A 27371-nucleotide genomic window follows, 5' to 3' on the forward strand; every position below is an offset into this window, starting at 1 on the left:
GTTTTTTCACTTAACTGATTCTCAGCTATCCTTACCAGTATGAGGTTGAAACAGTGTAATAATTTGTTTTTGTGTCAGTGTATTTGAATGTGCTTGTGCCAGATGACAGGTGAAGGTGCTAGAAAACTGCTGATCATTGCTTCCCATCCTGGTGAATATGAATAGAATGATACTATTTTGATGAAATGATGGCTTTTGTAAGTGAGCTCATCTTTTGCTTTTCCAGATTGAGGATAAAGTTTTGATAAATTATTTTTTCTAAGACCATGGGTATATTTATTAAATGTAATTGCTTTTGCTTTGCAGCTTCAATTTTTATTATGCACTTTAGTGATACCCATCTGGCAGTTTAGTAAATGAGAATTGTTAAGTAATTTTAAAGTAGAGTTATAACCTGCTTTGTGAGACTTTACAGTGATGTATGCTACATATATATGTGATTTAAAAGTCTATTTAAAATTATACAGTATATTGAAACAATCAAACTGGTTCACAATGAGAGCACATAGTTATATATTGACACTGGGTTCTTCCGAACAATTATGACTATGTTAGTGCAAAGAAATAATAGCCTGGTTTGCAGCCTTCTAAATATCTTGGAATATAGTTTCTAGAACATTGTGGTATATGTTAGTAAAAAATATCTGTGCGTAGAAAACAAGTGTGGAGACTTGTTTCTCCTTGTAATCCAGCTGTCTCCTGGGTGCCTCTCTGTCCTGCTCCCCACCAGATTAATAACCCTGACACCAGAAATCCACTTCTGCCAAGTTTTTTTTGTTTTTTTTTTTTGTGAGCCCGAAATGGGTGTGGCTCCAGGAAGGAGTGTTAACTGTGATCTAGGAAGTCCTCATATCCACAGACCCCTTGAAGGAGTCAGATTCCTTGCTCCTTGGGAGTCCAGGACTTAAGAGGCTTAACTTCTACCCTAGGGTGGCTTGTTAACCTATTTTTCAAACAGAAATTCTCATGCAGGTCAATGAGAGGAAGGCTTTGTTTCATCCATCCTTTAGAGCAAATTTACATGGATAGATTTCTAGATATATTTGTTTTTCCTGTTTAAATGTTTGTTGCTAGTTTTCTTCAGCCAAGAATTGATTTGAACTCCTGTGGCTGGCAGTCCTTGAAAGTGAAAGTGGAGTTGCTTAGTTGTGTCTGACTCTCTGAGACCCCATGGACTGTAGCCCACCAGGTTCCTCCATCCATGGGATTTTCCAGGCAAGAATACTGGAGTGGGTTGCCATTTCCTTCTCCAGGAAATCTTCCTGACCCAGGGATTGAACCCAGGTCTCCCACACTGTAGGCAGACGCTTTTGCGTCTGAGCCACCAGGGAAGTCCTTGGACGTCTACAAAAGTCAGTGGTTAACTATTTTTAGGCATATGAATGCAGAAAAATGATAAAATTTGAAGAAGGAAACTGTCTTGGGTTTCTGTTTATAGTTTTTATGTTACTGTAGTTTTTGGATTCAGACTTTCCCTTTGCTTCTTACAGCCCCCCACATCTTTCCAGGAAGCCATCAAAGTTTTATGATGTGTTGCTGCTATTTAGATTTATGCATAATGATTTATTAGGAAAATTTAAGAGACTTTGTTTTTTTGCTTGTTAGCTGTATATTATGCTTAATGGGCCTTTAACTTGAGCCATTAAATCTTATAAATTATATGTAGGAGGAAGATCAGAAGTTCTTAGAAAATGACATGTTCCAAATTTGGGGGCTGTGAAGTACAATATAGAAAATACCTATTCAGATTCTTAATTTCTGCTTTGCAATGTAATGTGTTTATATTTCAGGAAGAGTAAATTTAATATAAGTCCTAAGTTTTTGGGCTTCAAGTGTTAGAGATAAGGTAAGCCAAGTTATTCACATTATGATCTTTTAGACAATGACTGGATGATTTCTCTGGGTTAAAAATACAGATCTGATAATTTGAATTATCTTGTAATTAGTTGAACAATATGGAAGAACACTGCCTGACACAACATATCTAGTCATTCTTTTTTTTTTAAGGTCATATCCATATAATACACATAGTAAATAATTTAGCAACATGTAAACAAGACTGGTTTCAGCAGTTGAATGTTGGCAGTAGTGTCCTGCAGCCTGGGTACTGCAGAGACAGCTGTGCTGAAGGCAGCCCTGCCCTCAGCTCCCTGGCATTTGCATTCTAGATCTGAAGACACTCAGTGACAGATAGTTGAGATGACTAGAGAAAATGATAGCTGTTTTATTAGACAAGGAGACTGGAAAATGACCATCTCAGGAGATAAAGGGACAGCACCCTCTGAAATGTAGTCTGTACTGATAAAACAGAGTTGTGATCAAGTAAGTGGTACAGTCAGTCCGCTGTGGGAGCTGCACTGTCCCACGTGGCAGCCATAGGTCGCTGTTGGGTCTTTGGAACAGGACTGGTGAGGCTGGGACTGGGTTTTAATTGCATTATAATTAACTTAAATTTGGTTATCAATGCAGTAGTAAGCATATTTGGGATAATTTGGATATGTAAATTTACTTCTGCATCTTAAGTTTAATGAAACCTAATATATAAGTATTGAAGAAAATTTGCCATTTGAAGTAGATGTGTAAAATATACACAAAATTGCAGAGACTTAGTATGAAGAAAGAATAAACTATCTCAACTTTTCATATGACTTGTTGGATTGGTAATATTTTGGATATGTTCGGTTAAATAAAGTATACTATGAAGCTGATTTCATCTGCTGCTTTTTTTCCCCCTTCAATGTTGCTTTTATGAAATTTAGAATTTCTTTTGTTATTTGCATTATTTTTCTTCTGGGAAATACTGGTCTAGGATAGTAACTGTCAAATTCTGTTATTTTCCTTACATGATTGTAATCCTCAAATCCTGTTACATAGTCTGTAGTTATGAATCTGTTTATTTTTATCTTTTAACAAGAATACTCGAGGTTGAGGGTTTGCTGAATGTATGCTCACCGTGAGGTGTTAGGGTGGGACAGCGTTCCTGTATGATCAGTTGGTGTTTGTGCAGGAGTGGCCAGCGTGGCTGAACTCCCAGTTCTCAGGAAGTAGTGACACATGTTTTACTCCCTATACTTTTGTTTATTATCTACCTGATACTTTCTTTATAAAATATTTACTCTTAACTCCTGAAGACGCTTTGTCATGTAAGATTTCTCCTAAAACTTTGTGAAATTTTCTTCATTTATTTACTCCATTTAATCTAGGATGTCAGTTCTGAGAAAGTTAGGGACCTTATCTGTCAATTAGTGATAATATTTTCAGTTCCTAGCAAGTCCTTACTAAATGTTTAGTGGATGAAGGACACCAACTGTAAGACAGACTCTGTATTCACTAATGAGAATACAAAGATGAGCAAAATATGGCACCTGCCCTCTTGGGATTAATTAAGTAAGCCAGTTGGTAGTAATAAAACAATTAGGAAGTGCTCTGGAAACCCAGAAGTGAATATCCACTCATGTTGGGAAGACTTCACTAAGATGATCACTTGAGCAGGACTTAAAGGTGAGTAAATACTTGGCCAGAGTAGATTTTTAGGTGGGAGTTGGAGAGAGGACTCGGGAGCAGTGAGCAGTTAACAAGGAACTGTCCAGGGCCAGGAGTCAGGTTGGAGAAGAAGATTGCTAAGTTTTGAGTTTGAGGTGCGGGGGGTGGTCAGGACAGGAGTGGCTAGGTCATAAATGGAAAGCCAGGCGACCACATAGACCATTGATTCCCTACCCCTCCTCCCCAGCCACACATGCTCCTGGAAAGGATCTTTAGTATTTGTGAGGGTTGTTCAGATTCCAAGCAAGTATTTTACACAGAGTGTGGTTTGAGACCACAGTTGGCCCTTGTGTCCCTGGATTCTGTATCCACAGGTTCCACTAACAGGTGATTGAAAAGTTGAGGAGGTTTGGGTGGGGGGGTAGGAAATTCCAGAAAGTTCCAAAAATTGAAACTTGAATTTGTCATAGGCAACTATTTACATAACATTTACATTATATTTGGTATTGTAAGTGATCTAAAGATATTTACCATATAGGAGGATGAACATGGTTTATATGCAAATGCTTTGCCATATTATAGTGGATTTTCGTGTCTTGAGGGGGTTCTGGAACCAGCCCCCTGTGCATGCCCAGGGCCGACTGCGGTGATCTGGTGGGAGCAGGAGGTTAGGGTGCTGGTGACCTTGTGGTGTCTGGTCTGAGTGCTGGGCCAGTGGTGATGCTGTTTGCTGAGACATGGAAGGTAAGTGCTCAGGACTGGGCATGGGGTGTAGCTGCTTGAGGGAGAGAATGGCTGTCCACTGGGTTTTGTAATATTTTGGATTTGAGTTCCTACAGTGGTTTGTTGGGGTTTTAAAGATTGTATAAAGCTTCTCTATCTGGTGAACGATGACCTCGAAAGGCCTTGTCGTTTATCACTGAAGGTGACTTAGTACACTTCAAGCTGGTCCTGCTTTTACTGTCCCTCTTGCAGTTATTCTCCATATAATGTCCTATGCTTCCTTCTAAAAGGCTCCTACCCTGTGCCAGATGCAGTAGTTCTGTCTGAACAGAGCCCCTGCTGTCTAGTTGGCCATGGGCGTTACTTGACCTCTCGTGTTTCCGTCCCACGGTCCTTCTGCCCTTGCTCACTGAGCCCTGAGATGGCTCCTGTCTCCCTGGGTCTCTGAGAAGGATCCTTTCTCCACAGAACTAGACCACCTCTCTCCTCATTCCTGTCACCTCGTCAGCGTGTGGTGCTTGTTTGTCTGTTGCACCTGCCTTTTACTTATCTTTTATCCATGTTCCCAGTATCATGGCACAGTTGGCACTTCTGTTTCTTGAACTGGTCTGAGGAGATATCCAGAAGGAAATGGCATAGACTTGAGAGTTTGCAGCTCGTGTGTGGATGAGACTCCCAGGTTGCTTATTCATTCAGTAGACAGTTTTTAAGCAGCTTTTGTTTTAGCCTGTGTGTAAATAATGAAGAAAACAGACTTGGTCTCTGCCTGCTGTGAGCTTGGAGTCTGGTGAATGGTGAGAGGAACACGGTGAGAACTGGCAAGTTCTTAGGTGTCATCACAGTGGGGAGTTAGAGCAAGAAGAGCACGCAGAACCTTGAGCAAAGACCCATGTGTAATAGAGTTTGGGAGACTATATGCTCTTACATACATCTATAGAAATATGTCTAGAAAGAAAGAGTGAGGAGCTAGGGAAGAAGGGAGAATGTAAAGGGAGTGATTTGGGACGGATGGAGGGGACCCTGGGAGGCAAGGTTGCTGGTATGGGTTGGAGCTGTGCTCTCGGGGCTCTGAAGTCTTTTAACTTAAAAAGGCTCTCATTGCAGTTTTGTGAGTGGCTGAACCCCGTGCAGTGGAGGTTGGTGCCGGAGGACCCCCAGGCATTCATGAGAAAGGGCAGCAGGTTGCCAGTGTCCTCTCCAGGAGAGTCTGGTGTTCTCTAATTGAGTGTCAACCAAAGGCTGCTGGTTTTTGAAGTTTCCATTCTTGTTTTCCTGGCGTTGGTATGCCCTGCAGAGAAGGGAACAAGTAGGCCAGAACAGCTCATCAGGGAGCGTGATCGTCATGTGTGCTCCAGTGGACACAGATGGTGATGGGGATAATTCTTCCAGTGACTGAACTGTAAGGTGGCTCCGTGGTTATGGTTTCCAGGAGAAATAGTCAGTAATGCTCTGTTTTGAAGGGAATAGTTGTTCCTCTCAGGCTTTGTTGAGTAAGTTGGGTATTATACCAAAAAAGAGATTGAGATACTAGTTTGTACAAATATTGGGAGGAGAAAAAGCATGTAATACAGAATTTGAAGAAACTTTTCTCTTTCTTGGTCTTTTGTGTTGTTAATTCCTATTCAAGGGTGAGTCATTATTCCATACCCTGATTAAGGCTGCTGGCTCCCTTTCACTGCACCCTGTTTTCACTTGTTTGCTTCCATTATTGTGGTCTTTTGGTTAACAGTTATTATGGTTCAATTGGGTGGATTCAGGGGATTTTTAAAATTACTTGTAGTCATTGTTTGCTTTTCTGGGTTGCCTTTGAGATGGTGTTTTGAAATGTTTCTAGATTATATAGCAAACTTAACTGTAGAGTGATAATAGTTAGTCCCTGCCATTTTGGCTTCTGTAAGTCTCCTCACTAGTCAGGTGCTTTATGGTGAAGACAGATTAATGTGGGCAGGGTATGAAGAGTGGGTGGGGTGCCACCATCTGGGGACCTGCAAGCAGCAGTTTTCTGTTTTGAGATTTCTTTGCTCCCTGACGTCAGAGCTGCTGAAAAGTTGGGAGATAACTGCAATTGGAAAGGATCAAAAATTTTTTCTAGTTTACAATATAGTGCCATTTCAGGTAAAAATCAGGATGTTACAGTTGTGTGTATATTGTACTAACTTCTAATGAAGGTCAAATAAATATAATCAAGGTTGAGTTAGATGTTTAATTTTTTTATATATATAGCAAATATGTAGTATTTGAAATATAAATATGTTTTAATACATTTATTTGAATTGTTCAATTTCCTGCCTTTATACTTAGTGTAGAAAGAGAATTGTTTTTTAAGACCAATTAATTAGGTGTTTGGACTATTTCAGTTTTTCATAAAATCTTCCCAGTGCCCTTTCTCTTGAACTTTTCCTCGGTTTCCCTTGCTCCTCATCACCGTCTTTACGTGGCTCCTTCTGGAGGCCGGCCTTGTCTGCTCCCACCCGAGCTGTCAGAACAGCCACAGCAGCCCTGGGCCCCTTGGCGCTACAGGGCTCTTGTGGATCCATGTGTTCCTCTTGGCATGTGCTCGGCAAGATCAGCATTAAGTGAACCCTGGACAGTTCATTGTGACCATTAACTACAATTCTCTTCCAGTTTGTCCTTTTCTTTTGGACGGTGTGTGAGCGCACATACACTCAGCATGGGTGCTAGTGCTACAGTGAATTTTGCTTTTTTTTTCTTTAAATGAATTTTATCACATCATGATGTAGGTATTAAAAATGCTAATTTAATGTAGACCTTTTATTGCTGTCATGATACTTGGGTATATGCTAATACTATATTTTTCAATAAAATAAATGATTTTTTAAAAACCGTATAGGGCCCACAAATGAATTGTAAGGGATCACATTATTGTTAGATGTGGATAAAGCCTAGGTATTCACTAGACGTGGCTGGTGATTCTGAATCATTGGTTCTGAAGAAGGTCTATTAGCACCATACAGAAAGTGTTTGTTTCATTTAAGGCCAAGGAGCCAGTGTGGGGTGGACACAAGGTAGTTCACGTTCTTGAGCAACTTCAACTCTTGCAGTTCGAGTACAGCACAGGAACTAAAGTGCAATGCAGGGATGGCTGGTGAACACCAGCAGGGTTGAGATTGGTCATACCTGCATGAATTGGGAAGCAGAATTCGAGAGAGAGCATGTGTTGAATACACAATAAGTCTTGGAGTTTTGTTATCAGAAAAGAGTGTACCTTGTTGTGCTGGGCTCATTAGAGTGTGTGCTCATGTGAAGTAATCACTTGCTGTGTGCACAGTTCAGTGGCAGTGCTGGGGACACTTGGCGACTTGGTACAGTACACGTGAAACCTGTTCAGAATTGTTACAGGGAGTTTGGAGAAGAGAAATGGAAATAAGATAAACTAGTTGGAAAGGATTTGCATACTGTGAATGAGAAGGGAATGTTTTTGTTCAGGGCAGGAGGGTTAGAGGACCCTTCAGAACATAAGGGGAGAATTACTTCATGAGTGTGTCCAAGGTTTGGGGAGGTAGAGATGTCCCAGTATTGTCTCCAGGGTGAGTTGCATCTTGTTTGGGGAGCAGGTGGTATCAAAGAGGACTTGGTATGAACAAAGGTGTACGAAGTGAGAAGTTAGCCAAAGTGAGACTGGAAAACTAGTCAGCTCTTACTCCATGATAACCACAAGGAGTGTAATGGCAAGAGAGTAAGTCCTGAGGTTTGTATCTCATAAAAGTTACCTGGATTGTGGAAGGATCAAAGTTTAAACTGGTTAAACTCAGACTGCAGGCCAGACAGCGTGTTGAGATCAGGAAAAGGAGAGTAAAGGTAGAAATCAAATCAAGATATATCAGTGAATTACAGAATGGTCAGAACGTGGTGGTTAACTGAATTTTGGGGAGGTTTTGTGGAAGGCAAGATTGACTGGTTTTGAACCCCAACTCCGGTATACCATTTTGGTGCCACCAACTTGCAGGAATAGAGCAGTGAGGTCAGGAGGGAGCTCTTCAAGTTCTTGTGACATTGAGAAATGGTGCTGAGTATGGAAAACCATTCAGCTTAGGAAATGATCTTGGCTTGAGAATTCTGACAGTCATCAACAGAGAGCACGAATTGATGAAGTGTGAAGCAGATAGTTGACCAGTGCACATGTATATAGTTTAGGGGCTGATGTTTAGGGGCTGATACACCCTTTACACATCTCTATATGGATGTTTAGGTTGAACTTGAAGGCTTCGGTGAACTGAGCCTTATACTGGAATACAGCTAAACCTTTAAGGCTCCATAGAATACTGCCATTGTATTCATTAGAAACGCACACTTAAATAACTTACTTAATTCATACTTGGTTAATGGCCAGCATTAGACTGGAAACCAGAGGTGGAATAAGCCCTGTTTAGTGCAGGCTGTGTACTATAGTGTCATTCAGGTCCTTCTTGGAGACCTGGAAATTCTTCTTTGTCACACCATTGTGTATTAGAAAGCATTAACATCTCATAAAAATCAAGAGGCCTTCAAATACTATTGATGCATAAACTAATCCAGTGTATTTTGAGTTTTTTGAATAATATGCATCTAATACACAAACACGGAGATGCAGATTGGTGCACAGTGAAACTCTCGTTGCTGTCTACACATCACCCAGCTTCTCTGTCCAGGAGCAACCATGATTACAATTTCTTGTGCATACATCTGGAAGATTTTGTGCATTCACAGGCATGTTTGTTTACATTCTAAACACAATACACACTGCACACTTCTATTAACGATCTCACAATATTCTATTTTCAATGTTCTAAATGATCCCTCACTCTTCTTATACTTATTGGTAGGTCATAGATATGTGTACCAGATCTTTTGGGGACAGTGTTTCATTCTTTTTTTCCCCCGTTATATTCTCTTTAGCATGTGGTTGGGTACACAGAATAGAGACTGCATGTGAATATGTCTGTAGGATAAAATTTCTGCTAGGCAAATCCCTTGGTCATTGAGTACGTGTGGTTTTTGGGTCTTCTTTTTTTTCTTTTGATTGTGCTGGGTCTTTGTTGCTACGTGGACTTTTTTCTCTAGTTGCAATGCTTGGGCTCCTCATTGTGGTGGCTTTTCTTGTTGAAGAGTATGGGCTCTAGGGCATGGGCTTCAGTAGAGAACACAGGCTCAGTAGTTGTGGCACAGGGACTTAGTTGCTTCGTGGCATGTGGTATCTTCCCAGATCAGGGAATGAACCCATGTTTCCTGCATTGGCAGGCAGATTCTTTACCACTGAGCCACCAGGGAAGCCCACGTATGTGTGTTTTTAACGTTTTTTTTTTTCAGATGCTGCCTGCCCTTACTGTGGACAGTGACAACTTAACGTTATCCCCAGCAGTCCTTAGCCGAGGGCATAAACTCAGTAAACGTCAAATGTTGATAGGAAATAATGGCATCTTTGCAGGTGATGGTAAAAGGTCTAGGAAGAGAAATTATATGATTGAACTGGGAGAGCCAATGGGTCAGTGTATTCTTTGTGATAGAGGAGAGCATGTGACTCAAGTTCAGAAATCTTCATTTTAAAAAAATGGTACAGTTCTTCAGTGACAAGAATGAACATTATTAACAGCGGTGTGCTTGACTTGAAGTTCACCTGTTAAATAGCAAGAGTAGGAAGAACTGGGAATTCTTTATTCTAGAAGACTCCTCCCCCTCTTTGCTGTTGATATTAAAATTTCACTTTGAATTTAAAATCTGGTATTACTTGGAAATACTGGAGAGGGAGATATACTACATTTATAAACCAAAAAGGGCTGAGTCCCTAAGCTATATTTTAAGTTTTACGTAAAATTAATAAAATGTTTAGAAACACTTGTGTTCATTCCCAAAGGATTACAGTTTGTTATTCAATGAGTTATTATATAAACTGAACATTTTATAACAAAGTAAAATGACTTTTTTAATTAAAAATTTTCTGTCTCTTAAGGTATTAATAATTACATGTACGTTGTATACCCAAGGACTAAGTGAGTAGTTTGCTCTTTGAAACATTGGAATGTCCTTGATCACAGGTCACTTTCCCAGTATCCACTGTCTTGATGAGTGTTCTCTCCATGGTGTTCTGTTCCCTCATGCATGGTGGGTATTAGTGCAGGTGAGCAGTGTTCTTGAACATGTGGTGTGGCCTTACTGGTGCTGGGGTTGCAGCTGGGATCCGCATCACTGCGGGCGGTGGGAGGAGGCAGGTTGTCCACTTAGCCAGGACAGCCCCGGAGGTTTTCCTGAGGAGGTGGCAGCTCTTGAGCTGATATGAAAGACAGGAGGAGGCTTGGGAGGTTAGAGGATGAAGGTGAGCCCTGTTCAAGCTGAGGGGTACCATTTACAGCAAGGAAAGGATTGTGGCTGGAATTGAGTGAACCAAGGGTTCTCATCCCTCTTTCCTCCTCCCATTTTTGTCTGATTGAAGCCCTCAACTGTCCCATTCAGTGAAATTTTAGCACCACAGATAGCTGTTTGTATACTGTATTTGTGCTTTATACATAAAATTTAAAATTTTTGCTGATGAACTAATTTTCTCTCTCTGGGGAGCAGTTCTGGCCTATTGAGAACACAAGACTAGAGCCATGCATGTGAAGGCCACGAGACTTACTTGATCAAGTGAGAAGCCACAGAAAAGGCTTGGGCTGGGCTGGGCAGTGATGCGACCTGGTTTATGGTTCAGAAAAGACATTACTTTGCCAACAAAGGTCCATCTAGTCAAAGCTATGGTTTTTCCAGTAATCATGTATGGATGTGAGAGTTAGACTATAAAGAAAGCTGAGTGCTGAAGAATTGGTGCTTTTGAACTGTGGTGTTGGAGAAGACTCTTGAGAGTCCCTTGGACTGCAAGGAGATCCAACCAGTCCATCCTAAAGGAAATCAGTCCTGAATATTCATTGGAAGGACTGATGTTGAAGCTGAAACTCCAGTACTTTGGCCATGGAAGGACTGATGTTGAAGCTGAAACTCCAGTACTTTGGCCACCTGATGCGAAGAGCTGACTCATTGGAAGAGACCCTGATGCTGCAAAAGATTGAAGGCGAGAGGAGAAGGGGACGACAGGGGATGAGATGGTTGGATGGCATCACTGATTCGATGGACATTAGTTTGAGTAAGCTCCAGGAGTTGGTTATGGACAGAGCCTGGCATCTTGCAGTCCATGGGGTCGCAAAGAGTTGGACATAACTGAGCGACTGAACTGAACTGAGCTGAAAGGCTTGTAGCAGTTCATGAAGGACTTGACAGAAGGAGAGCCCAGGATGCAAGCAACGGGCAGACCAGTGACCAGTAAAGAGAGGGGAAGGGGAGCTAGGCTTGGTCCACACAGGCTATTGATGACTCGGATGCACTGGGCTCAGCTTTGATGGTCATGAAAGGTGTCTTGTCTACTGTTGAGGGGAGCTCATCTGTGGGCCTCAGCGAAGTTTAGCCAGGAAGCAACAGAGACAGTGGAGTCTGATTTTCAACCTTGAAGTCATTTAAGTTTCCTATTTTTCAGTCACTTGATGTAGCTAGATGATCGCACACACAAATTTAGAATGTTGAAAACTCCAGATTTGTTTCAACTTTTTGTTTTGTCTCAGTAGGAACATGCCCCTATATCTTGTGCCTTTCGTTCCAGACTTTTTTCTGGGGTGGGGAAGCAGGTGGTGGTGGGCATCTGTTTAAAAGCTTGCCTTCTCTTTTTTTGTTTTACTGCAGTAGCAGTGCTCATCATTAGTATGTGAACAGTTTCAGTTGAATTCTGTTTGGAGTTAAGTGGCTCTGGAGCAGTTTATTGAGGGACACTGCTATGAGCTGAGGCTCTAAAGGGGTTCTTGCTTCCCTGTCCACCTCGCTTTGTGAAATCAGTTAGCAGGCAGCTTTCCAGGCTCGCACTGGAGTTCCTGGAAGTCACAGTGAGATTTTTTTAATACGTCTTTGTAAGCCCTCATGGTGACCAAAAATGGGAAATACGATAGCATATATGGTACTCAAGGGAGTGCCGAGGTGCCCACACATTCCCATAGTTCCTGTGGCACTTTGTGAAGGGTTGTGGGGTCCTTGGCCAAGTGGTGGAACATCAAGCAGCCCTCCTGGCATTTGCTGAGGTGAGCATGTTGCATGTTCAGATGTTGTGGAGACAAAAAGTTTGAGAAGTGAGATTTGTGATGGATGATTTTATGGGATTTTTATGCCTTGTTTTTGTGTTTTCTGGTCCTCTAGTTTGCAGAGTGTGAATTTCTCAAACTCCCCAATAATCAATAAAATTTTGCACTTTTAAAGAATGTGACACAGGATTTTTAGAAAACCTCTCCCATTTTTAGACTTTTCAGTCCCTTCTTTTTCCAGAAGAAATGGTTGGAATCATGTGCAGTGCTTGTGAACAGAGCATTAAAACATTTAACCACCTCAGTGAATTGAGTTGGCCAAAAAGTTCATTTAGATTTTTTTCTGTAAGCTAACCCAACCAGATGTTTTTTGGCCTGCTGAGTTTTCATGTAAATACTGTTTGGGATACACTAACTCAGAAGCAGTTCCCGTGAGAGGGGCTTTGGTAGGTGGCACCCAGAGTGAAAGAGCGTCTCTGAGATTGTGACCCTCCAGCCACCTCACTGAGGTCGCTCAGCACCTATTTCCACCTTGTATTTAAGTAGCTTTAAGTAGATGATCAACCCACAACAGTGCACATTAAACTTGTTTGGTGTTTTGCGGTTGCAAGAGTCGGACACAACTGAGCAACTAAACGATGACGTCTCCTAAGTACAGCATTGTGATATTATTCACTGCATATGAATGCATAATGGGTTCTGCAAGAAATGCTTTTCCTGGTTTGTTCATTTACATGGTATCTTCAATGTAAGTTAGATGCTGTGTTTAAGTGGTTTGAAGTATATGTTGAAGAAACTGTTGACTGTCATTTGATAGTTCATTCTATTTCCTTTTCATTATATGTGAACATGGTTAATTTGTGAAGTAACTACTTTGGGATTCTTTGTGACAGTAATGTATTTGAAATATTGAATTTTTAAAGAAAACAGTGGAGGCTGAACAAGTTGTAATCATGTCATCTTGAGCAAAAAAAAACACAGTTTATCGTTGCTGTAGCTGGACTTTTAAAACTTAACCTGAGTATACAACCACAGAGGCCGGTTTTCTTTGGCTTTTTTGGGGAGGGCACTTGAGAAATATTATCACAACCCGATAATGCTGCTGGGCTTTTTCCCTTTAAAAATTTATTTTTTTGCTGCACTGAGTCTTCTTGCTGCATATGTTTTAGTTCCGAAGAGCAGGGGTGAGTGCACGGGCTTCTCTTGTGGAGCAGGCTCTGGCGTGCGTAGGCTACAGTAGTTGCAGCTTGTGAGCTCAGGTGTGTGGTGCAGGAGCTTAGCTGCCCTGAGGCATGTGGGTTTTCCCAGACCAGGGGTTGAACAGATGTCCTCTGCATTGGCTGGCAGATTCTTAGCCACAGGACCACCAGTGAAGTCCCTGGATTTTTGTTTTTTTACTTTTGTTTTGAAGAGTTTTGCTTTCTTTGTTTTGGGTTTTTTTTTTGTTTTTTTAACTTGAAATGCCGTTGTAGGCATTTGGGAACATAATTAAGTTTGACAATTTTCAGTGGTGTTTTTCAATTCCAAGGTCTTTTTTTCTCTCATGACAATTGCTTTTGCACATATGGCAGATACATACAGATCTGGGCCCTTGAAACTGAGTTAATGTTAACTTTTCTTCAGTTCAGTTGCTCAATGTCTGACTCTTTGCAACCCCATGGACTGCAGCATGCCAGGCTAACCCTAACTTTTCTTAGAGACACTAATTATGTTTAATAAAGCTAGCAGTTTGTACTTTATTAATTTTATGTGAGTTTTTGCTGAACTTTACATTGGTAACTGTAGTAAATTTTCTGACAGTTTAAGAAAAAGATGGCATGTAATATCAGTAAATTATTCTGAAGATTTTAGTTGCCCTCAGTGAACTTTAAAAAAATTTTTTCTAAAAAGTGCCTTGTGGCTAAAAATAAAAACTTTATTTTTTTCAGTATTTTCCAGATTTCAATGTTATGTAATATTTATAAATGATAAATGATTCTTGAACATGATCCTACTTTACTTATTTCCTAATTTTAGGTTGCTACATGAACTTTAAATTCTTTCTGATTGTTTCACTTAAAGATACTTAGTTTTGATTTCGAAAATTTGTTCTGGCCTGTCATGCATAATCTGTTTTGTTTGGCAGAATGGCTGGCTGACTCAGTTTTCATAACTTTGAGAGTGGTATGTTCTTTTCCAGTCCATCCATCCTATGTCAGGCAAGCAAGCACTTGTCTACTTTGATCACCATACGTTAATTTTTCATTTTTGAACTTCATACAAATAGAATCTTACAATGTATACATTTTTGCCTCTGACGATATTTTACTGGAGATTCACATATGTTGTTTCATGTATCATCTTTTTTTAATAAATTTATTTATTTTAGTTGGGGGCCATGTATCATCTTTTATGGCCACTCAATGAACATGCCACACTTTATTGGGTCTCCTGTTAATAGATGCTTGAAGCAGTGTACAGTTTGGGGTTATCCAGAATAAAACTGCTATGAATGGTCTTCTGCAAATTAGTTACACCTTTAGTTTTTCATGGGGAAGATACTGAAGGGTGGAGTTGCTGAGTGTTGCGTATAAAACAGCCAAGCAGTTTGCCAGAGTTGTTTGGCCTTGTAGCGAGAGAGCAGTGATGATGCCTGCAGTTCTGCATCCTTCCTTGCCAGCATCAGTCCTGTCGGTTTTCACTGTTGAGATGCAGGCACATTATGTTTCCCTAGTAACTTCTCATGTTGATTACCTTTTCACATAGTTTTGGCCCTTAAAGTATCTTTTTTAGTGAAGCACATTTGCCTTTTACCATACTCTTAATTGCTGTTTATAACTAGGTTGTGTAAGTTTCATTATTAGCTGATATAAAACTCACTGATCTGTGCATATAACCTGTGTGTGTGTGTGTGTGTGTGTGTGTATACACAGTTAGCTTTATTAGAATTCTGAAAAGCCAGATGATGTTGGGAATCCAGAATAGAATGTTTTTATTACATATTTTTGTATAATACCAGCTGAAAGGTGAAACTTACTTATTAGTTGAACTTGTGATATCTGGCATGAGAAACATATGTAGAAGATCCATGAACTTGATAGAAAATCAAAGCCTTAGTTTTTTTAAATTTTATTGCAAATTTTCAGTCCAGAAGTCATGAAAATTACAGAGTCATGTTGAGAAAATGTCTACCTTCTAATGAATTCAGTCAGTTGAAGGTGTATTTTCTTGTATCATGTGTTCATCAGTTGAAATTGTATTACATCAAAATGCAGGAAGAACTTGTAAATATATGTATTGTCATGTGTTTAACAGATTTACTGCTTTTACGTTTTCTTGGAAAATAATGACTTCTGAATTTTCGGTATACTGTTCTCTTAATCACACACTATTTCTCTACAGTCTTTGAAGATATATTCTTTGTTGCTTAAAGAGAATGTATTAGGTAACAGAATGAGATTATTTCAGTAAAGAGTATAGTACATATTTTGTGTTGTAAATTGCCTGTGGTAATAGCCTTTGGTTTATTGTTTTAGCAGCCATTATTGTGGTGTCTTTGCCATCATGTTCCATTCTGCATAAGATCACAGAGGGTGACAATCATGAGGATGTCCCCTCCCCCGTAACTACAAACTTCAGAATTTCTCAGAAGGCATTTGCAAGCTTGCTAGTAAAGAATGTGATGCCTTTATGGTCCCATACCACAGGAGTCTGCTCCAGAGGAGAACATTACCTTTGGGGGTGATTTCTGGCAAGGTATTATTTTTCACCATGCTGCTCCTGCTGCTGCTAAGTCGCTTCAGTCGTGTCCGACTCTGTGTGACCCTATAGACGGCAGCCCACCAGGCTCCGCCGTCCCTGAGATTCTCCAGGCAAGAACACCGGAGTGGATTGCCATTTCCTTCTCCAGTGCATGAAAGGAAAAAGTGAAAGTGAAGTCTCTCAGTCGAGCCAACTCTTAGCGACCCCATTTTCACCATAAGCCATTATTAAAATCCTGTTTCTTCCATTTTTACAATTCATGTGTTGTTAATTGGAAGAGCTTTGTAGAGTATGCCTCGACCTCCATACTTGTTGAATTATGTAGTATTTATCTTCCATAGTTATTTCTTGCAATGTACTATTATTTATATAATAGACTATGTATTAATGATTGACTTGTATACTCAGTGGAAAATGAGAATGTGAGTACTCATTCTCATTGGTACATAGTTGACTGTTAAGAATTCACCTTCTGTATTTTTAATGTTTGTTTATTTGAGAAAAGTCATCAGAGAAAAGTGCATGTGGTATTAGCCATTCACATTTCTGACTGTGAAAAAATCTTACGGTGTGGTTGGAGTCCTTTTTGTTTTCACTGTTACCAGCCATTTCAGATGTGCTGGCATGGAATGTAAAATCAACATTAATTCTCACACAGCTCTTTTTTAAGTAACTGCCTATGACTTAAAAATTATTTATGGGTGCTTTGTGCTGGCGAGTGGGGGCTAGTCTTCGTTGTAGTACTAGGACCTATCATTGTGGTGGCTTCTCTTTTGAAGCACATGGGCTCAGTTATTTGTGGTATGAGAGCTTAGGTGCTCTGTGGCATATGGAATATTCCCAGACTAGGGATCAAACCTGTGTGCCTTGCATTGGCAGGCAGATTCCTATTCACTGTGCCACCAGGGAAGACCTTACAAAGTTCTGATTGAGCCAGTTTTATCCTAAAATTAAAAACAGACCATGTTTGTCACATAGTTTTGGTATAGTTACAGCTTCAGATTTTAAAGACCTTTTCCTAGGGAATTTTCTCACAGTCCAGTGGTTAGGACTTGCCACTTTCACTGACAGTCCTGGGTTTGATGTTTGGTTGGGGAACTAATTTCCCACAAGCCTTGTGGCATGGCCAAAAAAATTATCTTTATTTAAATGCAATTGTTGGTTGATTTTCACATTTTGAATATTCCTTAGGATCAGAAAATATTAAAAGTTTATCAGACTTCTACATCTCCTCAGATTCTTAACTCCAAATTATGATCATCACTGAATGGATGTGGGTAGCAGAACACCTCTAAGTGTCTTACTGGTATTGGTTACAATCCAGTGCAGAGTAAGTCTGGCCATGTTCAGTATGAGACTACTACTTCATTATTTTAGTTTGTTTTGTTTTTTGTCCGTGCTGGGTCTTCGATGCTGCGTGCAGGCTTTTCTCTAGTTGTGGAGAGTGGGGGCTACTCTCTGGTTGCAGTGGCTTCTCTAGTTGCAGAGTACCAGCTCTAGGGTGGCTGGGCTTTAGTAGTTGTGGCACGCAGGCTTAGTTGCCTCATGGCATGTGGGACTTCCTGGACAAGGAATTGAACTTGTGTCCTTTGCATTGGCAGTGGATTCTTAACCAGTGTACCGCCAAGGAATCCCAGAGATGACTACTTTACACAAAACTCTAGTGATTGTTTTTTAATATTGAGTTAAAGGATTAAGGTAAACCACCCTTTTTAAGACTGGCAACCAGCAGTTTCTAAATTCTGGAGAGTACCTTTTTAGTTTTCAGTGTAGTTACTGCTTTGCAAAATTTGTGGGTTCACTGGAGATAATGAAAATCTTTAGCAGTCCGGGTGTCATTGTGTCTGTAAGAATTAAGCAATCCAGGTGTCCATTTTGATTTATTTCCATTTTTATTCTCATCCTTGATTTTACCAAAGGTAATGTATATATAGGTAATACAGTTATAAAACTAATGTAGAATGCTAGTTGCAGATGGAAATAATATAAAACATAATTTTTGTTGATTTATGGCATGCTTTGCTTGAAAAAGTATTTTAAGGTTTTTAAACTGGGACCACAGAGCCTGTTGGATCACTTGGCGTGGTACCTGTGAGTCTGTTTCACACGCAGGATTTTCACATAATTTTTGCATGCTTTTGGCAGGGAGGGTGATAGTTCATCCAATTCTCAGGTAATTTGAGACCTAAACGGGTTTGAAAAGTTCCAGTTGAGGATAGTTACTTCCAGTATATTTGGGTCACGCAACCTTACAAGTTCTGAATCCAAAACTAGTTATTTACTTCTCAATTATAATTGTGTACTACGGCACTAGTATTTCAGGGATGCTTTTAAGACACACTTCATAGGGATGAGGTAACAATAAACATAAACCTGTACCCCAGCAGGAAACCTAGAGTGCATGCTCTCTTGGTAGGTAAGAAGTCATCTGATGGAGCACAGCAGGTTTTGTGTGCCCTGCCTTGGAACAAGCTGAATAACATTTTGTATATAGAATAGGAATTGGGATCCTATGTAGGATTTTGTATTATAAGCGTCACGGGCTGTGAAGAGGGACCAGCAGTCCAGACAGGAGGACCTATCTATGGAAAATGAAAATGGGACACTTTACCATCTAGGATTTAAGTGTTTTCTCTGCTGCCGAAACACAAAATTGAGCACAATTTTAAGTCAGTTGATGTTCTTTGACGAAACAAAGTACAATCTTGCCTGAATGGACATACATAATCAGATGAGATAGAGATTTAAATGGCGTCTTGGTGGAACTTAATTCCTGTCGTGGACTGTGGGAAATGAGATAACACTTGTGGTTTTTAATTGATCATTTAAACTTGTTTTTAAAGGGCTAAATCTGATTTTATTGTAATCCTAGGAGAAAAGGAAACATGGATGAAGCTACCTGAAATTTGGCTTCCTGTGTGAGCCCAATTTGAGAGGTGAGGAAAACTTGCCAGAGTTTCCTTTCAGGTCAGCCAGCACCTGCAGTTGCCGCTCCTTTCATCTTCTGGATGCCAGGACTTGCTGAATGACCTGGTCCATGTGTTAGCATTAGTAGAACAGTTTATGGCCGAGTTGAAACCTGTGCTTCTCTGTCTTTGTATGCGACTCCGGGGGTTGCTGCCCTTTGAGCAAGATTTGAGGTTATTTTTAGCTCCAGTTTTCCCCACTGGTAGTTAATATATTGATTTGCCTTTAGGCAAGACTGGACAGGAATAGAAATGCACTGAACAGGTCCTATTTACACAGGAAAAAATTCCCTCCTGTTTTCTAGTGATTCTCAGCCTAAAATTTTAGTCTTGTGTTCCTTAGGAAAGTGTTATAATCTTAAAAATGGCTCATTATCGTAAAATCAGATTCAAGCTGGGACATGAGCTCCCTTTTTTTCCTTGCTGCTTTCCACCTTTTTAAGAGGATTTTAGAAACAGATTTTCTAATATTTTGTTAAATTATACATTAAGTTCTTTAGAATCATTCACACTATGTGATCATGACAGAACTGTCATGATGGTATATTGTCACCCTAATAGATCCCAAAAGTATTAAGGATATTTCTTCCTTCACCCCCACCCCTAATCTGGTGATTTTAATCTGTTCTTGTTACAGTGGTCTTGGGGAGCAGGAGCATCAGCCCTTCCTGAGCATGGGTTGTGAGATGAGACCGATGGCATCAGACCACTGGCTTAATAAGGTCTCAGGGGATCTGCATCCACAGTGAGTGAGAAGCACTGACCGGTGCCACACCTTTGGGAAATGTCACCGTTTCAAAGCATCTGTGGTCTCATGGACAGATAATATGACAGCTGTTTATCAGGCTGTTATCCAGCCCTGGAATTACATTGGGTTGTTGTTCTCAAAGCTCCCAGTCAGAATCACTATCACCTGGAAACTTCCTGAAAATGCCAATTCCCAGGTCTACACATTGTCTTCTACTGAACAGGATCTTGGGAGGGGTGTGTGTGCAGTGGGATCCAACAATTTATTTTTTAAATTTTGGACACACCACATGGCTTATTGGGATCTCAGTTCTGACCAGGGCATGTCAGTGAAGGCACTGATTCTTAAGCTCTAGACCAAGGAGCTCTACCCTGCCTGCCCCCTTTAAAAATTCATTATGTTTTACTTTTAAAAACCCTCTTTTTACTGATTAATCAATTATAATTGTCCTTTGAAAATAGGTTTACAGATAATTATACTCTGGGCATTTTGTTGGCATTAAATTTTCAAAGTGTTTTCGTACGTAGCTTCCTTAAGTAAAATACGGGTAAGAAAAAAACCCCTATGTACATAGGCCAACTGTGATGTGATGCTGAAGATACGGTTTTATGTGGCCAATCTACTGCTTTTCATTCCAGACTTTACCTTCTGGTCAGTGAAAAGAAACTTCATTCATTCACGGAAAACACTATCTTTGACAGTTAAATAAATTGGGAGATGTATATTTAATTCTAGAAGAAGGAAGAAGACGGAAGTGTCTTATCTTTCACTGTCAGAAATCTTAGAACAGACTGCTGGGCCCCACTCTGTGACTTAAAGGCCCAAGAATTACATTTCTTAACACGGTGGTGCTGCTCTGGGCTAGGGACCTGGTTTTCCAAACTCTTAAGGTACTTAATCTCTATATATGAGTTCACAACGAAATGCTAGTTATAGAAAGTTTTATAAGTCAAATATATGACTTCAGGTCATGAATTCTTGCAAATCATTTATAACAGAAACCTTGTTTTTTCTGTAGAAAAATATATACTATTCCTATTTTCTAACAATGAATTTACTTTTTTTCCCCCAGGTCAGATCATTCTGTGGATATACTATTCCTGTTTTCTAACAATGAATTTACTTTTTTTCCCCCAGGTCAGATCATTCTGTGGGAGAAATTAATGACAAGGGAGAAATGAGCCAGAAGAATCTTGTTTTATTTTTCAATTTATTACCACTCCATTATAAACAACCTGTGGATAGATGACCAGTCATGACACTTTATCCAGGTTTGTTTTCCTCAATTGTATACCTTCCCTTAGCACACTGACTGACTACCACAGACCCAGCCCCCACCCCCTGGAACTAGAAATTGTTGTATTTTCTTAAAACAATACCCCAAGTAACCTACAATTTTGGGTTAGTCCCCAAGACAAAGGAACTACTTATAAATTTTTCTTTGTTCAAGTGAGAAGAATCATAGTTTTACTGACATGTATCTTGGCCCAAGGGAAGCAAGTAGTAAGACGTGAATCAAGACGTGGTAGAGCTTCGGGAAGTCAGCTTCTTCCACAAAAAACTGATGGCAGACAGGAGGGTGGTTCTTGGGGAGCTCACGGTGAGTGTGTCCAGACTGAATTGTGGACCTCACTGTTGTTATTACCATTTTCCAGCCCACGAGTAAAGCTCTTCTGTACCAGTTGGGAGAAGTCAGGCCTGGAAAGAGCTTCATCGCCTGCAGGTCGGCAGAGGGAAGTGGTGTGGATGCCCTCAGCGTCCTGAGCTTACCTAGCAGTGTTTTTCAAAATAACTTAAAAGGGTTTGTACTGTATTATGCAGTGAAAGAGATTTTAGTACATTCATGAAATTTTTCTAAATTCTCAAAGATTTTAAAAACTATATATTTGGCCATGTGGGACCTTAATTCCCTGACTGGGGATTGAACCTGCACGCCCTGCATTGGAAGCATGGAGTCTTAACCACTCAACTGCCAGGCAAGTCTCAAATTTTTCTGAATTCTTATTTTATAAATCATTTTTTGTTATTCTCGTATCTGTGTCCTACTGTTGCAAAGATACTACAAGGCATTATCATAAAACACTCTAAAGTCTGTCAACTTTCTGTATGCTAAAAAGTCTTACTATTACTACTAAATAAACTAGCAAATTCTCATATGTATGACTTAACTCTGGAAATGTAACAGTTCCAAGTAGAATTTTAAAAGTAGCACTTAAGCTTCAAATGGAAATGTCCTGACATTCCACTGAAGAAATTCTACAAATTTAAGAAGTTAAGATGAGAATGTCTAGCAAAGACAGTAACTCCCCATCCAACCATACTTCAGCGTTTACTGGCAGGTATCTTAGGCTCTTCTCTCTGGTGCTGGCACCGTGAACAATGGTGTATAACGTGCTTCCTGTTGCAGCCACATTCATGAGAGTTGACCAGGTCTCGTCTCTGGTAAGTTAAATTGACAACCCAATTTTGCATTATGTCCTTACCTCAATATATACACTAGGAAGTAGTAACTGCTGAGGAGTCATGGTTTTTAGAGTCAAGAGAAAACTGAAGTAGAAAAATGTGTACTAATTGCTCTTCAGTGAGTCTGGATAATGAGCAATGCAAACCCATTTGTAGTTGAGAGATTTCCTGTGGTCCTAGGATGAAGCTCAGTTGTAGGTTGGGGCTTGAGATGGCTTTGGTTTCTACTCATAGTAGTAGCGTCAAATCTGCAAACCTTTGATAAGGTACTGCTTGAGAATTGGGTTTTTCATAGCAATCATTACACACATATGGAACTATTAACTGAAGGATGTGATCTGATCAGCTGCCTTTGTCAGTTGGGAGTTAAGAGGTTCAAGACCTCATCATCCTTAAGCCACAGGGTCAGAATTTCTCCACCCAAGGGCACATGTGCTTAGGTTCACCTGCTATAGAGAGAAGTGAGTTTAGATGAAAACAACTATATTAACCTGCATGGCTCTACAAGTGGTTATATTCCCAGCGCTCTTGTAAAGGTGTGCTCTTATGATAACAGGAATGTTCTTTAAAAACTCACTTCTCTTACAATCCTGGACAAAGTGCACTGTTGCTGACACAGAGCTGTGAAGTCAGATGCAAAGGAGTACAGGATCCAATACAGTTGAAAAGTCTAAGGTATTGCTAAACTACACATTTCACATCACCTTTTTGCTGAAGTCTGAGACTTGAGATAGAAAATAGACCAACACTGTATTTTATTGAGGACACTGTAGGAAAAGTCAGTTTAACCCTGAAATGTCTATACAGTGTATGTGGTTTGCTCTAAGTATCCACAGGTTCTGTCTGCATCTAGGGCAGAAAAAAGTTCCCAACAGCACACCAGGAACCTTCTACATACAATTAACACCTAGCATTTACTTTGTATTAGGTACTGTTTGTTAGTCCAAATGCAGATACAACATCATTTCATATAAAGGACTTAAGCATCCTTGGATCTTGGTATCTGAAGGGCTTCTGGAACCCAGTCCCCTGTGGATGCTGAGAGGACCTATGTGACATTTCTGAAAATTTTTCATTAAAATTTAACTCAATTATAAAATCAATCAAACTAGGAGGCACAGTGTGGCTGGCCTTCCCAGCGTTCAGAATAAGCACAGACCATCTGATGACTTGGGTCCAAGAACAAGGATACAGTTCACATGTAATATCACCTTTTATACCTTTTATGCCTCAAGTAATGTTCCAGTTTGTTTTTTCTGCTATATCTCAGATTCTGGTTTATTTTCTTTGGAAACAATAAAGGATAACTGCAGATATACAAAGCTGTCACTTACTCAGGATCTATGTCAACAGCTTGTTGGAAAGGTCAAACTTTCCTCGAGTCTTCTTTAGATTCGTCCTACTTTGAGGGCTGCAAACTCACACCTTATCTTAGTGCCTGGGTAACTTAATGTAACATTCCTGCTGGGGTTTTTTAACACAAAAATTCACTGGGGCTAGTAAAAAAATTTTCAAGTTAAAAAAAAAAAAAGTTTTAATTAAATAATCCTCATATGTACCATTCCACATTGTGGAAAAACATAGTCTGGACACGAGATTTCAGAACACTTGCACAAATACTTACATCTGTGTTTTATGTTAGACCCACTGTGTCCCATCTCAACAGACTGTAACAGATGACTGGCCTTCAATGCAAGAGGTTTACAGAAGAAATTTTAAATTTGGAAATGTTAGCTGTGCCAGAATTCCAAACTGCTTCAAAGAGTATTTAGAAATAGGTCTTACGAGTTACTCTTCCAATTCTTTCTGGTCACTGTAGCTGTACTCTATATGCACCTATTAGCAACTTAACCTGTTGAAAGGGAAAAAAAAGCATATATTTCTAGATTCCCTTAGTTAGAAGAGAGGAAACACCCTGGCTCTGGCAGGATTCTCAGACTGGTTGGTTATCAACGTAGTGGCTAGATTACCATTATTTTAATTAAAGAGCCAAGTACTTGTAATTGAATTTTTAGGTTACTCCCTTATTCAGTCTAGCTAGTGGTCGTATGTGTGGAAATTAAATATCAAAGTACAGAACATCCCCTATGGTTGTGTACCATGGACATCAGAGGGTTGAGCCCATCTCAGATCCAGGCAGGAACACAACGGTCCTGAAAACTTTAAGAAACACCCGAGCACTAGATGCAAGAAAAGGATTCTCACCTTAGCAGAAGGTGCTTCCGTCAGCCTTATGAACATTTTATTGAGGCCTGCCACGGGGCTGAATGAGTAAACAAAATGACTGTCCTGGGGAAGAGAGCAAACGAAAGATGAGCATTTTTGCAGACAGCCGTCTCTTACCTAGAAACAGCCCGACTCCAGACATCTTTAGACTCTTAATGATACAGAAGAAAATACACATTTTGTTTGCATTTCTTTATAAGGCAACATGCTGTGATTACTTTTCCCTTGACTTAGATACCTTCATCTGGAAAAGCAATATAGCCATAAATCGTTCATTAACTTGTATCCAGCTATATATCTATAGCATGAGTATTAAAAATCTTCATAACCAGTTAACTTTAATTCAGCCTAAGGACAGACTTTTATATATGGCAAAGGTAACAACAAAGACTCTTCAAGGGCATTTTTAATTTTAAAAAATTATAGTAAAATGGTCACTATATAAAAATCTTAGTATAATTTTGATTTTTATATAAAGATAACCTAAAATGATGCATTAAAACTAAACAAATACAAGCAGCACAGTGATTGCATTGGGATTTTTTGAAACAACAGCATGCTTTTCTTACTTTCTGAATTTTCTTTAAGTGAACATTTGTAATTATAATGCATTTAAAAGTGAAGTGAAGTCGCTCAGTCATGTCTGACTCTTTGCGACCCCATGAACTGCAGCCTAACAGGCTCCTCCGTCCATGGGATTTTCCAGGCAAGAATACTGGAGTGGGTTGCTATTTCCTTCTCCAGGAGATCTTCCCAACCCAGGGATTGAAGCCGGGTCTCCCACGTTGTAGGCAGACGCTTTACCATCTGAGCCACCAGGGAAGTCCATAATGCATTTAAACGCATACTTAAAATTACTTTCTAGACCATGAGAATTTTAAAACAATTTATGATTATTGGGTTATTGCCATTTCCAAAAACTGCAATTAACATAAGAATTTATAAGTCATCTCAGCTTTTAGAAGAAGGTACTCATCAGTAATGAACTACAGAGACTTACCAGAAAAACAGGAAGTTGAAATTTATCATTTAAAACAACAGCTTGTACACTACATGGTCCACAGAGGCGAGCAATGACCTCTTTACCCAGAAAGTTTGCATGGAAGATAAACAGCAGCACGCCAGAGCCTGAATCGAGGAGATGTAAATACTGATTTTAATTTCCATCCAAAGACAGCACCTCGCAGAGCTTGAGGGCATCATGAGAGCCTAAGTGCACAGGCCATCCACAGGGAATCCTATTAGAAAATGTGTTCATGAAGGTCATGTTTATGTTCTTGCCAACCTGAGTGACTGGGATCCGGGGGGGAGTGGCCCTTAACCCTACTCTGACAGACACATACTTGATCCAAACAAAGGGCATGACCAAGGAATTCTAATCAATTTGCTGGCATCTGTTTCATGGTTATCAATATAAATTGTTTTCCTTCAATATAAATTGTTTTCCTTCAGCTTTAAGAGCTACACACCCCTCAAGATACCAAGGTCAATGTCTGTCAAACTTGAGTACTTGTAAAGGTGTTTGCTGAAAGTCCTGGTCTGGGTGGGGCTTTGAGAGCAGACTGAGACCATATGCCGAGTCTCAGAGTCAGGATAGCCAGGTATCTTTGGTAAAGAAAACATTTCAAACCAGTTGATCATAAAGGAAATCAACCCTGAATATGTATTGGAAAGACTGATACTGAAGCTCAAATTGGCCAACAGATGTGAAGAGCAGACTCACTGGAAAAGAACCCTGATGCTAAGAAAGACTGAAGGCAGGAGGAGAAGGGGGCAGTAGAGGATGAGATGGCATCAATGACTCCATGGACTTGAGTTTGAGCAAACTCTGGGAGATAGAGGAGGAGGACAGAGGAGTGTGATGCTGCAGTCCATGGGGTTGCAGAGTTAGGACATGACTGAGCAACTGAACAACAAGAACAAACAAAAGCCAGAACCCAACCCAATTCCCACCTTTCAGGCCAAGAGAGTGCTGTCTCCACTCCATATACTAGGCACCCGTGTCCTAGAGGTGGCCGTGGCCATGGTCTCCCCTGCCAAGTAGCTGTTAAGCATAAACTCATAGGAGGCAGTACTGAAATTCTCATCTCTTACTACTCAACTTTACAATGGGGCAACACATTTTCTTTATTCTTGATCTCTTTAAAAGGGCAATTCAAGAAAAATACTGATTCTGGGCTTACTGTGTTGAAAGCTAGATTTCAGTAAATTTTAATAAAAAGTATTATAATTAGTAAGACCCAGCTTCTATACTTCTAAAACAAATGTAGACTCCTCAGGGTCAGCTACGATGGTACTGGCTGCATTTTGTTCTTACCTATTTTAAATAATTAGTATACATGATGGAGTCTGTTAAGGTTTTCTTCAAAGAAAAGGTTATTAATGTTTATAATGTCACATTTCAAAGTGGGAGAAAAACAAGGCTTACCTTCTGGTATAGTCTGTGGGGGTCTGTAATTGAAATCCATTGAGAAATCTGGCCCCTCACAGAGGCGATGGCATGCTATTGGGAAGACTGGTTCCAGTAGCGTAAGACGTGCTTCAAAGTAATCCTTGATAGTTTCTTCAGCTACTCTTGAAAGTCTAATAAAAAAGCAAGAGTAAAAGCTGTTCATGTAGGAAAGAATCTTGAGGCACAAAACAATCAGACTAGTGAAGCCTCCCCAGAGCCATCTTGAAAAATCTCTTTGTTCTGAGCACTCCTATGGGAAACAGCACACATCTGTCTGTCCTAGATGTCCTCTCCCTCGCCACCCCTCGAGTCTTCTGTGTTGTGCCAGGCACACAGTTGGAGCTCAACACATACTCATCAAATGAGTGCATGAATGATCAAGGAGAACCAGAAATAAAAATTCTGCTAGAAAATAAAGCCAAGAATTGTCACACAAAGTCTTGTTATAGTACTTGGTTTAGAAAGCAGTCAAATAAAAT

General features: G+C 40.0%; 2 protein-coding genes across 5 annotated transcripts in view; one reads left to right on the top strand and one right to left on the bottom strand.

The window, feature by feature from the left end:
• PSPC1 (paraspeckle component 1) overlaps positions 1 to 23536 on the top strand; it is a 77600-nt gene extending 54064 nt beyond the window's left edge. The window contains exons 7-10 of the transcript XR_014071044.1: positions 18910 to 18973; positions 19641 to 19748; positions 20889 to 21022; positions 21407 to 23536. The gene's annotated coding sequence lies outside the window, so the exon portion shown is untranslated. The remainder of the gene's footprint in view (positions 1 to 18909; positions 18974 to 19640; positions 19749 to 20888; positions 21023 to 21406) is intronic.
• The window catches only part of MPHOSPH8 (M-phase phosphoprotein 8), a 48011-nt gene continuing 43592 nt past the window's right edge, over positions 22953 to 27371 (bottom strand). For 2 of the 4 annotated variants that reach the window (XM_081549102.1, XM_081549100.1), the window contains exons 11-15: positions 26869 to 27023; positions 25441 to 25568; positions 24420 to 24503; positions 24000 to 24066; positions 23723 to 23899 (exon numbers count right to left, since the gene is read on the bottom strand). In XM_081549102.1, the coding sequence (XP_081405228.1) occupies positions 24025 to 24066; positions 24420 to 24503; positions 25441 to 25568; positions 26869 to 27023 (409 nt within the window). In that variant the 3' untranslated portion in view covers positions 23723 to 23899; positions 24000 to 24024. Of the gene's footprint in view, positions 24067 to 24419; positions 24504 to 25440; positions 25569 to 26868; positions 27024 to 27371 lie in introns of all 4 variants that reach the window. The other 2 variants (XM_081549101.1, XM_081549099.1) reach the window with 1 other exon arrangement.

The sequence above is a fragment of the Giraffa tippelskirchi genome, chromosome 12 (genome assembly GCF_054371585.1).
Source record: "Giraffa tippelskirchi isolate mGirTip1 chromosome 12, T2T-mGirTip1v1.2.pri, whole genome shotgun sequence".
Taxonomy (NCBI): Eukaryota; Metazoa; Chordata; class Mammalia; order Artiodactyla; family Giraffidae; genus Giraffa; species Giraffa tippelskirchi.